This window comes from Dermacentor variabilis, chromosome 6, assembly GCF_050947875.1.
Source record: "Dermacentor variabilis isolate Ectoservices chromosome 6, ASM5094787v1, whole genome shotgun sequence".
NCBI lineage: Eukaryota > Metazoa > Arthropoda > Arachnida > Ixodida > Ixodidae > Dermacentor > Dermacentor variabilis.
Window position 1 is genome coordinate 117,553,630 of NC_134573.1, and position 14,939 is coordinate 117,568,568.

Genomic DNA, 14,939 nt, shown 5'->3' on the forward strand with positions numbered 1-14,939 from the left:
CGAGACGTTCCTTTGAGGGATCGCCAGCTGTTTGTGTGCAGGCGCGAGTAAGAGCAGGCGCAAGAGACAAAAATCTGGGGTCTTTCGCTCCTTGAATATATATGACTCTGCCTAGGCACTACGGAGAGGGTTTGGGCGTGTTGTAGGCGCTTGTCCCTAGGCGTGCCGGCATTGCGGAGTGCGGAGTCCGCTGGCTGTTCGCGGTGTAAAGCATTGGCACGTTCGAGAAAATACGTTCCTACTCGCCGATAAAACAGTAACTCTAGTTTGGCATGCAACCCCGTGGTCTGTACAAGTTTGCTCATGAGTAGTACATTGACACATGTGACGAGGAAAAAAAACATTTATTGAAACGTACCGCATTCTCGAAGCACCAATGACAATTCACTGTGAATTGCGAATACCAATATACACAAAACCAAAACTGACGAGCCGTATCTCAATAAGAAACACATTCACCGGGCCTGGTGAATGATTTTCGCGTGTTCTGCATGCTTCCTACACAACGATTCATTCCAACCTCATATTACCCAATCCGCCGAGCTCGTTCAGCAGTGACGACATTGAGATGCTGAGCACAAAACTTCAGGTATAATTCACGGCCACCGTGGCCTCATTCTCACTGTGGCCAGACGCTAAAGCCTAGTGTACTCGGCTTTACATGCTCGTTAAAGAATCCCAGGAGGTCAAAATAGTCCAGAGCTGTCCACTCAAGCGCTACGGTGTCTATCATGCACCGTATGTTACTTCCGAACGTCGAACTTCATTACTAGATTATTGCATTAGCACCTGCTGTTGACGTACAGCAGTGATGTTTTCCCAATTGTGTCTTAAGCATTGCTTTATCAGTAATCCCTATAGGAGCGACAACAAAGATCTTCCGAACGAAGAAAGCAAAGCTGTGCACCAGGCAGCGATTCGTATTACCACTGGCGCCTTGTAGAGGAGCAATACCACTAAGACACGACGCAGATCGAAAGAATTATCTGGCTTCGAGAGCCGTAACGTCGCTTAAACTGTGACATCTGCAACATCACTCAATTCGTCACTGTCTAAACTGATTGCTTCAGTAGCGGAGGCAACGTGTCATTAGGACGAAGACTTATAACTAGGAAGCACACCTAGGTGTACCCACCCCCTTTCGGGTGTCAACTCTTGTATTTTCCTGAATAAGTCCTCTCACCACCACCACCTAACGCGTTGCTCAATTCTAAACAGCATATCACCGTAGGCGGTTTAATACTGCCTTCTAGGAGAATTCCATGCGCCGGTAACTCGTTCGCGAAGCACTTCCTGGCGACGACGGGGGGTGCCCCGGTGACTACCGTGTCCATAACCGGGGTCATAGCGATCATGCTCCCAGCGACGAGCAATGTTCTCACGTTCGCTCGTGCGCTGTTCCATATTTCCTCGTCTGGTTGTCGAGTGTGTTGAATCTTCTATAATCTGAAACTGGAGGAAAAAATGCAGAGTAAAATGCGAGTCTGAAAAACGCAGGCATTGGTCTCTCTTTTAACTTCTGAGAGACGAAAGGAGAAAACCGTCATTCCATATAGTACCCTGGTTTGCCCACGGTGCAAACATTCGAAAATTTAAAATTAAATTATGTGGTTTCGCGTGCCAAAACCACGATCTGATTATGAGGCACGCCGTAGTGTGGGGGACTCCGGAAATTTGGACCACCTGGGTTTCTTTAACGTGCACCTAAATCTAAGTACACGGGTGTTTTCGCATTTCGCCCCCATCGAAATGCGGCCGCCGTGGCCGGGATACAGTCTCGCAACCTCATGCTTAGTAGCCCAACACCATAGCCACTAAGCAAGCACGGCGGGTGCAAACATTTGTGCTCATCACACTTGTTTCTTACACTGCTAGCTGAAATAAGCTGAAAAAATGTGCTAAGATAGGAAAAGAGCAATTTAAACACTGCAGACAGAATGAAGAGATTTTGTCTATGCTTCATTTGCATTCGTATCCACCTTTAGCAAAACAAACAAACTTGACCAACATCATGGTTAGGAAATAGCTATATTCAGTACGGCGGAAGTCTGAATTTCTAGGCCCTGTTATATTTTGAGGAGTCGGCGTTACTTAAAAATCGAAGGCGAGCTAAAGGTCTGTAGCTATACTTGATACCATTTCATGCAGTAATCATAACTATGAGCTAATGATATCATTAAGGATGCCTAAATTTTATAAGATCCCTCATTGCCATAACTAATGCACGAGTAATAGCCGCATAAAGTTCACAAAACGTTCTTAATTTAGGACTTATAACTACACTGAAGATACAATGAATATACAAAGCAATGGCTACAAGATAATCAACATATTTCGTGTAATCTTAAATGATCATCCGTCGTGACACGCACTAAACATTGGTGCATCGCGGAATGAGCATAAATCACATACTACGCACTCTACCTGTTTACTCTTTGTCCTCATTATGTGTACTTAACGTATAATTACTTTGCAGTCAACTTGCGACTTATATCTACTGTAAGGCTTTGTTCCTTAGTAAATATTTTGTGATGTTTTCCAGATGTTGTGTGTGTGTGTTATTGAAATAGTTTATTGCAGCCCTTAAACAACAACCCCCCCCCCCCCCCCCCACCACTTCTCCATGCAATGCCTTGACACTGAACATGCAAATGAATGAAATGAAAAATACAGTTGTGTCGAAGTGGGTTTCTTCGTTCACGATCTATGGCCTAAAGGAATAGTGGACGCAGGAACACGGGCAAACGCAGACAAAAAGACAAACTATAAAAAATAAAGGACACATTACACACGGGAAGTTACCGCATTCTAAATGCTGTGTGTGTCTTTTCGTGGCTGTGTTTGTCCCGGTTCCCGCGTTCAGCTATTCTTCTGTACCAACGCTAACGAGAGAAATTTCAGGTTAGATTGGTAGTCAGTTTAGGCATCTATTTTGGCTGATATATAATGCTTTCGGAGCTTGATGGAAATTTCTCGGACAGAAAAATTGATATTTAATGAGCAAATGCAGGACAAGCTCCAGATGAAAAATATTTGCGCCGGAATCGTTAGCACACACTGCACTCATTCAAAGCAAAATTTACCTGAATTCGCAATTTCTAATGTATAGTCTACAAATATAGCAAAAGTTTCCATTGTTTTCTCCTACGAACAGACGCTTTCAAATAAAATGTTTTGCGCAGAGCAACGTTTCATATAGTCGTATGAAACCTCTAGCTTGCCTTCGATTTTTAAGCAACGCCGACTCTTCAGAATATAACAGGGCCTAGAAATTCAGACTTCTGCCATACTGAATATAGCGATTCCCTAACCATGGTTTATTATTTCTGTACTGTATTTCTATTGTCATGCCTCCCTCACACAGTGCTCTTCGGAGTCTGTGAGGTATAAGTCAATAAATATGAAGCTACAGTGTATGTTTACGAGGTTTAATTTCGTAATAAAATAGGCACGTCTGAAAAATAAAGAAAGAGGTCGAAGTGCACTTCCAGATTCTTACCGTGCTAAAATACACAGTGAAGTCACATAATAAACTTTAATGATATCGAGTGTAATAATCGACCAGGGGTCTTGGCGATGCCAATAAATTTCAAGCAAAATTCTACCTTGCAGGGTAACGCAGTGCGGGTGGATCACTACCCGTAAAAGTAGTTTAAGCCTATACAAGTAGACCAGAAAATACCATAGTTCTTTTTTTTTTTTGTTGCCAATTGATTAAGCAAACTATTCTTCCGCACAACAGGTCCAGCTACTTTAGTCACATTCCTCAACGCGTTTGATTGCGACGTGCCGAGTAATTAACGTTTTGCTGGCTAAATGAAAGCAGCAAGGCGCGCTGACTGCAAGAAAGGGCATGTGCAGACAGTGCGCAGACGACGCGCTGCAGTAACTACCACGCGATCCGGCTCGACGACGCACCTCAGTCCGACGCCTGGAATTTCCTGCTCGACGCTCGTTGATCGGGCTGCGATCACGTGCAGCGCGGTAGGGAGACCGACTGTGACGCTCTTCTATGGTACAGTTTGTGAAGATATGGTAGTGGACGTTCTCATTGTATACACTTATTGACGGCACCAGGGGTTGAACAGGTTCATCCAGCTGCTGTGAGAAGCAGAAATAATAACACCTACAGACACACACAAAAAAGTCTAGGTGCTTATTATCAGTGCTAGCATATATATATATATATTTGACATAGCAATAGCAGCGAAATTTGTTGCCTTTATTAGAAGTAATAATGTATTGTATTTGTGGCCCCTTTCATGAGATGGTGACGCCTCTGCGGGTCTCAAATGTTGCCGGGCGAAATCTGGTCATTCGATAATCGCTATTTTAAGCTACCGAATTTTTTATTTGACGTCATAAAATTTCGCATTCGGTTGCTTTCAAAATGACGATAAGTATTAAGCAAAGTTGGGAATGATGCCAACACGTCCTGGAAAATTAGGCATGGAAGAGTATTCTTTGACAGTCGCACAGGACTCTCGCTAAAAATTTCATTTTCTTAATTTTTTTGCTTTTTCACATAAGGAATGTTGACACAAAATTTGTTTTCGACCTCTGAAGACATGTATTTATGGTCCAAACAAAGCGGTGCATATTGCCATTCGATAAAATAAAAGAACAGCAGGTGTAATAATAAATAATAGATGCAATAATATTGATGACTAGATGATGACTACATGACAATCGCAAAGCGCAGGGAGATGTGCTCTGGTGTTTGCATCCACCGTGGCGAGCAGACTTGTGAGGAGGCCATACTTTTTATCGGTCACGTTTACCAAGAGCCACGAAGTAAGGGACATAATATAGTGCAAGGACACAGTCACACAGAGAAAAAAAAAATAAACACAAAGTAATGTGCTCTTCCTTTGTTCATTCCCTTGCCACTGTGTCGATTCATTATAGTTTGCACTTTAGCGAGCACCAGAAATCGATGGAACGAGAAATGAAAGGCGTAACGTTAGGAGACAGGAAGACAGTGTTGTGGATTAGCGAGCAAATGGCGGTAGCCGATATTCTTGTTAACATTGGGAACAAGCAATAGAGTTGGGCATGACGTGTAGGTCCGTTGGTCAAAACGCTGTCGTCTATTAAAATTAGAGCATGGGCGCCTACGAGAGCGGAAGCGTAGTCGCGGACAGCACTGAAATAAGTTGTTTGATGAAATTAGGAAACTTGCACGTGCGAGGTGGGGGTCAGCGAACTCAGCACATGAATAATTTAATATCGCTGGGAGAGGTTTTTGTCCTGTAGTGGAGATATATATGATAATGAACACGATTATGATGAAGACTAGTCCAGTAACGTGACCCCCAACAATTTAATGTTGACGCGTTAGCCAATAGCCACTGAAGTCGGTCTCTAGTTTCTGCTCCAGTTGATTAGCTCATTTTATATTCGTATATGCTGCCACTGTACAAAAGACGGACTTCTAAAAAGCTTTAAATAGAAGGAAAATGTTTAAAGTGCAACCTATATGACGACAAAACAAGGAATGCTGTATAGAGGACATTTTAGAAATTTATTTAGAAATTAGAGCCTCTTTAATTCACAGGTGAACTTTTTTTAACTGATCCTCGTTCTATGTGTGCGCTGAATAAACCACCAGCTGGAAACTTGTAACTATCTCAGTCTCCGCTTCTTTTCAACGGTATTTGCACGTTTTTTTCTTTTGTGTGTGAAAGTCTTTCTTGCCAACATATAACCAGCTAGCAATTGGCTTGAGGCAGTTTTCAGTAGCATCTGTTCTTGCCCCGCAAGATTTGAAAATGGCTTTTTACAATGGGCGATAATTTTTATCTTGATTACGTTTAATTATGACGTTTTAATTAAACAGTCAACCAATAAGTAAACTGATTTCATCAATTTATATTACTATACTTAAAAATTAGACGTTTAGAGTTGGTTCTTTATGCTCAATATCGAAGTGGAGGATAAGAAGGTTCTACGTACCTGGTTTTGTACTTGGGAAGGAGACCAATTTTGCAATGGACTGGATCCGGTGTCGTCGAGCGGGAACTCAACTGCATGACAGCAGGAACACAATAACGCATGTTATTGCTTAGGCAAAGAAATGCCGCACATTATTTCTGGCCGGTTGTACTGTGACTGATGACACAGAGATTTGACTAGCATTTTTTTTAAAACAAAAGTGCTTTGTTACTAGGTCTCCAGCCCACTTCCGTCTAATCGTGTCATTGAACTTACGTCAGCCATGACCCACAGTGAAATCTGGAACAGATGAAGAATGGTTGCAATACTTTGTGCCATACTCGACATCAAGTTCATAGCAGTCGTGGCGCATTAGACCAACTGTTTGTAATTTTTATTAACCTTTCGTCTTACATCTGCTGTCAAGGCGGTGGAGTCTATGCGCATATTTTGGATGCCATGTGCGCAACAGGCAATAGTGTAGCGAATGAGGACGATCCTGTGTGCATCGCAAAGAAGTCGTTCACGAAATGACAGTGGTGCCTGCTTCACAACCTGCTGCGGTCGGCAGTCAATGAGTTCAAAGCTGGATGACACGCTAAAGCGGGTTGACAATTAGAAGACACCATTCCTTGGCGAGTTGACGCCTCTTTTCCCTATCGGGTACGTCTATTTCTAACCTCCGCTTCTAGCCTCTATCGAGGGCCCATCCTGGAGATAGCACAATCTACAAAATGTGACGAAACTGATGGTGATGGTGACATTGACCATTATGCATATAATTTCTTCTGAGAGCCCCACCGATGATGACAATCTTGATCGTGGGGATTGTTCTGCTGGTGCTGCCGATGCTAAATGTTGACAAAAAGTTGGAAGGCGATTTCACGTCTAGTTGACGACGATGAAACGTTGCCTAGGCAGCTCTCAAAATAAATTATATCGTTCATACACCCTGCACCCAACTCACTCAGGAAGACACTGTCTTTCATTGACTTCAAGCAAAGCTTGAATCTCGTTCCAACTTATCTTTTTTTTGTCCTGTTGGCTCATCCCCCTAGGTGGTTAGCGCGAGCCATATTTTTGCCAGCAGGCCCAGAAAGGTAACAGAGGTGACCGGGGCTTGATCTCGTAATGGCTTTTGACAACATTGAAGCTGCATTGTTCACAGAAGTAACTAGCATTTATCGGTTTTGATTGATTGACTTTTCTGATTTTGAAGCTTTGTTTATATCTTAAGGATAACACTTGCGAAAGCCTGCGCACAGAAGCATTGGGAATACACCGTACGTCTGCGACCAACGTAACATCCATTGATACCATCCTCAAGGAAAAAAAAAAAAAAGAAGAGCAAGTTCATCCTTACGGTGGAAACATGGAAAATTTCGAGGGCTCCTATTTTTCGGAACCACCTGTCAGCAAGTACAGCCCAGTATGGTTACATCTTATCAAGGAACACTGAATTATCACTTCTGAAGGCATTAGAATTTGGCTTAATATGCTTGCCTGGGGAAACATGTTCTTTCTATAGATGCTTGCGCAAAGTGTCACATTGCTAAAAAAAATAAGTTGAAGAAATTGAGTGGTTCCCTTGACTTGAGTGCGGATTGAGCGTTACGTCGAAAATCGAATCAGATTATAAATTTAACTGCACACTTCTAGCTACCGAGCTGCCATCTCTATACGAGCAGATGAGTATAGAATAATTGTTTTGCTTTGCATCGGCTGCACCGCAGGTGTGCTGCATTATAAGGAAAAACTTAAAATCTGCGGGCTGTAGGGAGCTTTCTTTTGTTTAGCCCATCAATCTTTCTTTTCTTTCAGACATTCTTGAAAACTGAAAAAAAAGAACAAGAAGCTTCAGGATCAAGCAAAAATCCCTTTAAATAAGCAGCAGGAAACAATATCACACTTCCAGAAGCTGCACTATCTATTCAGACATATTATAAAGAAGACAAAATGGATGCTTTATGCACTTCCTTGATATATACCCTCCATCTGCGAGTACAGGTTTTTGCAACATCTTCCTAAACATTGTGGCAGTATGTTGTAAAGTAAATAATCGCATTTGTCTACTTTAGTTGCTCTACCAGACCTAGTTCACAGAAATGTGCCTAACACTATTCCTTTTGGGGCTGACTTTTGGATTTGTAAAATTTGTGCTTTAATTTTTTCCTAAACCTTACCAATATACTCATGAATGCTTTGTAAAAACTATGAAGCACGGCTGAGCTTCCTGCGATAGGTAGACTTTACCTTTCCATTCCAAATGCAGCAAATTCATTTTAATAGCTCCGGTCAGTATATAATGAGAGAATTTCTAAATCTGACGAGTATCTGAATAAGTAAGTCGTAGTTAGCTCCAAGCTAAAGCCTCATCTAAATGAAGATTGAATTATTTATGTCGAGACCGACTGCAAGCGGAATAACGGAATATTAACGGCTTCTTACGCAAAGCGTCACATTTCGCACTTTTTTTCTTAGTAACCTGAAAGAAATATGGAGGTCACGTAGGCTCGAATGCAAATTATGTGTTATTTTTTACTACAAATCATAACACGCCTTTGACACCCTGTAGCCTCATGACGCGATTCCGCTGCTATGAAGATTGTCACGAATGAACGTGGTTGCGACGTCATGTCGGACGACCCGACATGACGTCACAACCACGTTCATTCGTGAAAATCTCCGACTCACAAAGCAGCACTCTGCACAAGGAGCTTTGGATGAGGTTGCACACTGTAAGAAACATATCCCACGGGCGCATTAATTTTATGCATGAAAATTTCAGTCACCTCCAACACTGGCTGTTTTAGTGGCTGCCACAACATGTGGAGTTAGCCTGAGCTTGCACAGTGTGAAAATCTGCTGATACAGAGGCATTCCTTTTGTGCCGGACGCCCATATCAGTTTTTGTAAAGAGCCGACAAACTTAGCCTACAGGTATGGCAAACGATGTGGAAAGAATTACGCATGTTCTAACTTTTTATAACAAATATGTTCAAGTGCAATTAAATTTAATAAATTTTCACACACATCACACAAATAATTATAGAGTTTTTAACCTCACATTTGAAGTTATTTCTCAGTGCAGGTAATTTCAAATGTTTCTTCAGCCCCTCGAAAAAAACGCTAAGGGCGAGCAAAAAATTCACGTCGCAGTGCGGCACCAATATGGCTATAAAACTTCGACTTCCACAACGTTGCACAAACTAGCATACCCCATTCGGCATCGGGAGATCCACTTCGCTTCACGTTCACGGGCTCCAGTCGCGACATGACGAACGCGCGCGCAAATGATCTACTAGCTGTATGCCGCGCACCGTAGACGCGCCTGCTGCACACTGCACACCGAAGCTGACGCAACTGGGATGTGTGGCGGGGACCAATCGTTGGGATTAAACGGCTGCACGTGACGGCGCCGCGTCTGTAACGGAGAACCAATCACTGCGTGCGATGTGGCTAAGAGCGTTTTTGGCGGGAAAAAAAAATGTGGCGGGCGTGTCTGGAAGCGCAGCTCGTGCTGCTTGTGTACGTCGGTTTGATCGCGTCGGAACGAAACCGCGACAGAGAGAGAGAGAGAGGGGGGGGGGTGGAGAAAGTGAGGAAGCCGTCGGCGCGGCTGAGATGAGTCACATCTTGTCTATTTGCAGCGAATGCGATAGCACCAACGATGCGTGCTAGTTGCGTCAGCCTGTCGGCTCACCAGTGCCCCTACGTGGACACTTGCAAATGCAGTGTAGGCAGTGTAGGCGCCGCAAAATCGCATTACGAAGTGAGGCAGAAGCGTTGTTTAGGCGAACGCTTACGAATGGTCAAGAACGTGGTACGTAGGCGCGTGAACAGCGTCGGTGATTGTTTTTCGGTCGGCTTGTAAAAATAGTTCATTTCTCGCTATCGGGACGGTGGAAATTTCGTAAAACACGAAATCAAATGCTCAGGCATACAGTAGTCCACGGAAACGGCCGTGTAACTGGTTATTTAAATGTGCAAATAAATTTCGGAGCCTTTTTCTGCTATTACCGGTGGAGTTCGTGCCAGTGCCGTTGCTGCAAGCGATGAATGAATAAATTGAAGAAAAAGAAAGAGACCGTGGCGTCAGTGGAAGCGCTGATTTTTGTCGGTGGTCAGGACCGCTTTATCGTCTGATATCTCTCATCTATATTTATACAGCTGATTCAAAAGAGATCTATAATTATGCGCCTAGCCTAGAAAAAAAAAATTAAGAATGCGGTAACACACTCACTCAGCCGCGCACACACATGCACGCATGCGGTAAGAACAAAAAACACCTGGCGCCTTAGTGTGCTGTGTTCAGTTGTGCGTATCGCCTCAGTTCTGTAGTCGAGGATGTTTTGTACCTAATAACAGGATCTTCTGAAGTGTAAGGTTTGGCTGCTGAGCACGAGGTCGCGGGATCGAATCCCGGCCACGGCGGCCGCATTTCGATGGGGGCGAAATGCGAAAACAACCGAGTACTTAGATTTAGGTGCACGTTAAAGAACCCCAGCAGGTCGAAATTTCCGGAGTCCCCCACCACGGCGTGCCTCATAATCAGAAAGTGGTTTTGGCACGTAAAAACCCATAATTTAATTTTGAAGTGTACGGTTTTGTAAAATGGTGGCGGGTTACATCTCAGGCGTTTGCGTGCGAGTCTCCGCACGAGAAACGTTGCACACAGCGTTGTGGCTGGCTACCGTTTATCTCGGTAGTGTCGCATATCTGTGTCGCATTTCGACGCGGTGCGTCAGCTGCGCGTGACCGCGCGTGGCTTCATAGCGTTTGCGAAATGAAGCAAAACAACTTTGTTTGCCGGCGAAGTCGGCCAGGCTAACCTAGCCTAACTTTCTTTTTTTATATCTTGCGACCTTAGCCTAGTCACCACCGCTACCACGGGAAAAGAAGAAAGCCCGTTTACTCGAGCCTTATAATTGAGTGAATTTGCTTCCTTCTAAAGCAATGCTTTCTCGGTAGCCGCCGCGGTAGCTTAGTTACTATGGCGTAGCGCTGCTTAGCACGAGCTCAGCAGCGCTTGGTAATTACTCGCCCGCGTACTTAAATTTAGGTCCACGGTAAAGAACCCGAGGTGCTGGAAATTCATTCGGAGTCCACAACTACGGCATCCTTCCTAAACGGATCGTGGTTTTGGCACGGGGCCCGAGCCGTCTCTGACCCCCTCCTCCGCCCTCTCGCTATCGCGCCATTGCCAGAGTTTTGTTACCCAGATCATTTGAGGTTTCTTTTGATTTGCCTCGACCTTCTAACTTAAAATTTTATTGAGCCTAATAGCTTACTGTATCATTGTTGGCGCGGACGTGCACAGATTTTAATTCATACTTTGCTTTCTTCCTGAAATTTTTTTAAGGAAGGAGAACCAGCGCATTAGCATTACCAGCGGCGGCTGCCTCATCCGTATTTTCTCACTTCAACATGTATTGTTTTAAATTCCCACTGTAAACAGCATGCACATACACAATACATAATATACACAAAGTACAAAATTTATTATATTTTTTTTGAAAGAGAAGGAGGTAGCCAATTAAAGATTGTTTCTAAACGTATGGATAGCCTATGCTTAGAGAATGAATGTGTTGCTGTATGTTCACCTCGCTTCAAATTGCTTTGCGTGCTTTTGAGACCATGAAAAAAAGCCTGCAGACTTCAGTGACCTCTTCGGCAGTCTTTTATCAACGGCGTTTGAAATGCACGTGAATGATATGTGGCTCAGTATTGCTTCTCTTTCCATAAGCAATGCTAATGACTCACGAAAAAAAAAAAAAGCTCTTCTCATAATTTACACTATTCATTAGGAATGGAAACATCGTCACTTGTACGCAGAGGTAATATATATATACAGGGTGTCCGAGCTAACTATTATGTACTTAATTTAAAAAAAAAAGAGCAATTGCGTTACTCGAAGAAAACCAAGTGCATATTGTTTCCGGTGCAGCAGACTAGCTGCCAGTAATTTTTTCATTACTGAGATTTATTTAGGCAATTGTAATTACTTTTCTAACTAAAGACGTAATATCGTAATTATCGAAGTGTCAGTGAGACATTTGTAGGCACAGCCAAGGGACATCTAAGTGTGGTATTTTCAGCGACGTACTAATTACGTACTAAATTTTTCCGACGGTAGATAAACCCCGCGAAATACGAAAAATACCACGTGACTGCGCTCCCACCCGCATCATAAAGCAACGCCCTCGAACAAGCTCCCTCTGAGTTAGCCAGAACGAAATAAAAGAAATAAAGAAAAACATCGCGATCGAGCTAGTGCCTTATCTGCCGCGCCTCGGCCGAAGCAACACGTCGCGTTTGGTGTTAGTTGGAAAGAAGCTGTGATAGCTGTTGTGTTAGCGTAGTTAAAGTGCACAGATGGTTATTCATTTTTTTTTTGTGTCACAGAACCTATCATCACAAAAGGGAATTGACAACGTCAGTGCAAATGTTTAAAGGTGTGTTTTGTTTCGTCCCAGTTGCCATGTCTTATCTCTAATGAGCAGAAGGCAAATTTGCCTTGGGAGCTGCAAATGACGGAGCTGCAAATGACAACAAGAGGAAGGCCGCAAATATATATCAGTCATGGAAGTGTGGAGGTAGACCGAACGCGCCAACTATCATCAGAAATGATCATCATCAGAGAAACTATCATCAGAGAAACCGGCAGCTTCAAGAAACAGCGGCGTGGGACTCCCAACTTTGGGTCCTAGCCTACGCACAGATGCTCTAGCATTTACGGCCTCAATCCCTCATGCTAACATGCGGGACGAGGTCGCCCAGGTGCCAATTTCCAAGTCATCAGTTTGGAGGATTCTAAACGACGGCCTTTCACCCGTACCACCTTAACCAACACTAATGCTTGAAAGATGGGGACCTGCATAATCGTCTAGATTTCTCAAACTGGGTCCTCACAAAATCCAATGAGTCACCGAACTTTGTCAGCAACATCATGTGCACAGGTGAGTCCAATTTTCACAGAAACGCACAAGTAAATTTGCACAAGGCACACTATTGGAGTGACTACATGCAGACTGGGTAAAGCGCAATCGGCACCAGTACCAGTGGTCGTTCAATGTGGGGTGCGGAATTTACGCCGGTGCTATAATCAGTTTCACCTTCTTCTATCACACACTGAGTGGGCAGCGTTACGTGGACGAAACCCTTGAAGGAGTGGTGAACGAGTTTCTCAGCGAAGTCCCGCTGTGACGTCTTTCACTTCTGCGGTATCAGCAAGATGGAGCACCAGCACACTGCGGCAGCCGAGCACGAAACTGGCTGGATGCGACTTTTCATGCGCAATAGATTGGAAGGCACGAGCCTGTAAACTGGCCGGCTAGGTCACCTGACCTCTCTCCACTCGGTTTCTTTCTGTGGGGTTATGTGAAAAATCATGCTTACATGTTCAAGACGCACGCCAGATTAGATAAAGACAAGGATAACAGATGTCTGCCGTATAATTCCAGCGTTGGTCATCAAGAAAGCCACTGAAGACGTGGTATCGGCGTGAGCTATATATGTTATCCCAAAAGTGCTGTCACATAATCCAGCTTATGTCGATATCTCTCTTTACTGTTTCTTTAAATGTTCTTGTTGGCCGTAAAATTCGGCTTTTCTTCCGTTCTCTCACTATTACCGAGTTGTAGCGTTTATCGAACTTCCCGTGTATCACTTCACACAGAGGCACTTTCATTATTATTATTTTTTATTCACAGACGCTTCACAGTCAGCTTAAACAAAATCAGGAAAGGAAAAAGAAAAACTGAGCTTTCCGCACGGTTGGCACTGCCACACGAGAAACGTGTTACATAAGCATAATCAGATAAACACGTGAATACAAGAACACGCTCGAGTGCCGTGCAAAAGCGAAGGCAACTAGAACCAACGACTAGAACATCAAGCTAATATGCTAGCCGCCTCACCTGGTTTGAAATGCTCCACTTTGAGCTTCCAAACGCTGCCGCTGCTTTTCGTCGCCGACGTCGCCGCGTTGTTTGTATTCATGGCGGTGCTTCCTCCGATGCGTCGATGTTACGAGTAGATTGTTCTCGAATACTCTAGTCGCGAGCGACCCGATGTGAGACGGTAAGGAGAGCGCGTTGACGGATGGAGAAAGGCGAGCGCCGGTGGAGGAGGAACTGACTGGAATGGCGGAGCACCTAGCACGACCGCAGAACAACTACGGCGCGACTATCGCGGCTCTTATGTGCTTTTTCTGCTGCTTATTATTTCTTTTTTTTTTTCACGCGGTTGGACGGTAGGAGCGCTTCTTTCCTTGGGTGTAACTAGATTGTACTAGAATATGGTTCAGTGGAACGAGCGGTGGGGGCGGCGCATGCCTCGCAGTGACGCGCCGACGACGAAAGATACTGTGGCGGCGCTGCGATCGAAGTGGATTGGGCCGCATCAAGGTCGCGCCGTTGGAAACTGCTGGCGATACTTTTCGGAAGGTCGTTCGTATTACTTCGTGCGCTGGTATACGCGTTCAGACAACTCAAACGGTGTTCATAATTGCATATGAGATGTATTCATGCCTCAGGAATGGATGCCTTTCTTTCCCTCCTTTATTTCATTTTTCTTTAATGCCACTCGGCGATTGCGTGTGCATTGCGGCCGCAGCGTCGGCTTTCATTCTGCTATATGTTATTGTACGGTTTCCTTTAAAGAACAAAAACGTTTTCTTGTTCTTCAAGCAGCATGTATCTCTCTTGTATTTTTGCGCATATAGTTGTCCATGAGTAGGTATTGCGAAACGCAGACGCTAAAACATATGTAAACTTGCTGCTTGCCGCTTCAAACATAAAACATATCCGGCGCCTTGTGCTCAGATTTACGGGAAGTACTCGTATAGAAAAAGAAAAAAAAACTGCAGTGAAACATTTCAACCATGTTTCTGTCTTGCTCGCGTAAAGAATGGGGAGTAATTGGTACGGGTTTTTTATTGCGGTATGACCTCGGGTGCCGAAAACAGTTTTAGTTGGCCATTGTATGTGTGCTAATATTTGGCC

General features: G+C 44.0%; 1 protein-coding gene across 3 annotated transcripts; it reads right to left on the minus strand.

Moving 5' to 3' along the window:
• Window positions 1–327: 327 nt before the first annotated feature.
• On the minus strand, window positions 328–14,167 carry LOC142585098 (uncharacterized). 3 transcript variants are annotated; one of them, XR_012829028.1, is made up of 4 exons: window positions 6,211–9,871; window positions 5,956–6,026; window positions 3,919–4,101; window positions 328–1,452 (listed from the first exon to the last, which is right to left on the minus strand). XR_012829028.1 is itself a non-coding variant. In XM_075695612.1 (4 exons), the coding sequence occupies exons 1-4, from the start codon at window positions 13,933–13,935 to the stop codon at window positions 1,237–1,239; spliced, it is 549 nt and encodes a 182-aa protein (XP_075551727.1). In that variant the 5' UTR covers window positions 13,936–14,167; the 3' UTR covers window positions 328–1,236. The 3 variants fall into 3 exon arrangements, 2 of the variants coding, with proteins under 2 accessions (XP_075551727.1, XP_075551726.1); XM_075695612.1 differs by lacking the exon at window positions 6,211–9,871 and adding an exon at window positions 13,854–14,167 and having other exon boundaries at window positions 3,919–4,098; XM_075695611.1 differs by lacking the exon at window positions 6,211–9,871 and adding an exon at window positions 13,854–14,161.
• Window positions 14,168–14,939: the final 772 nt, after the last annotated feature.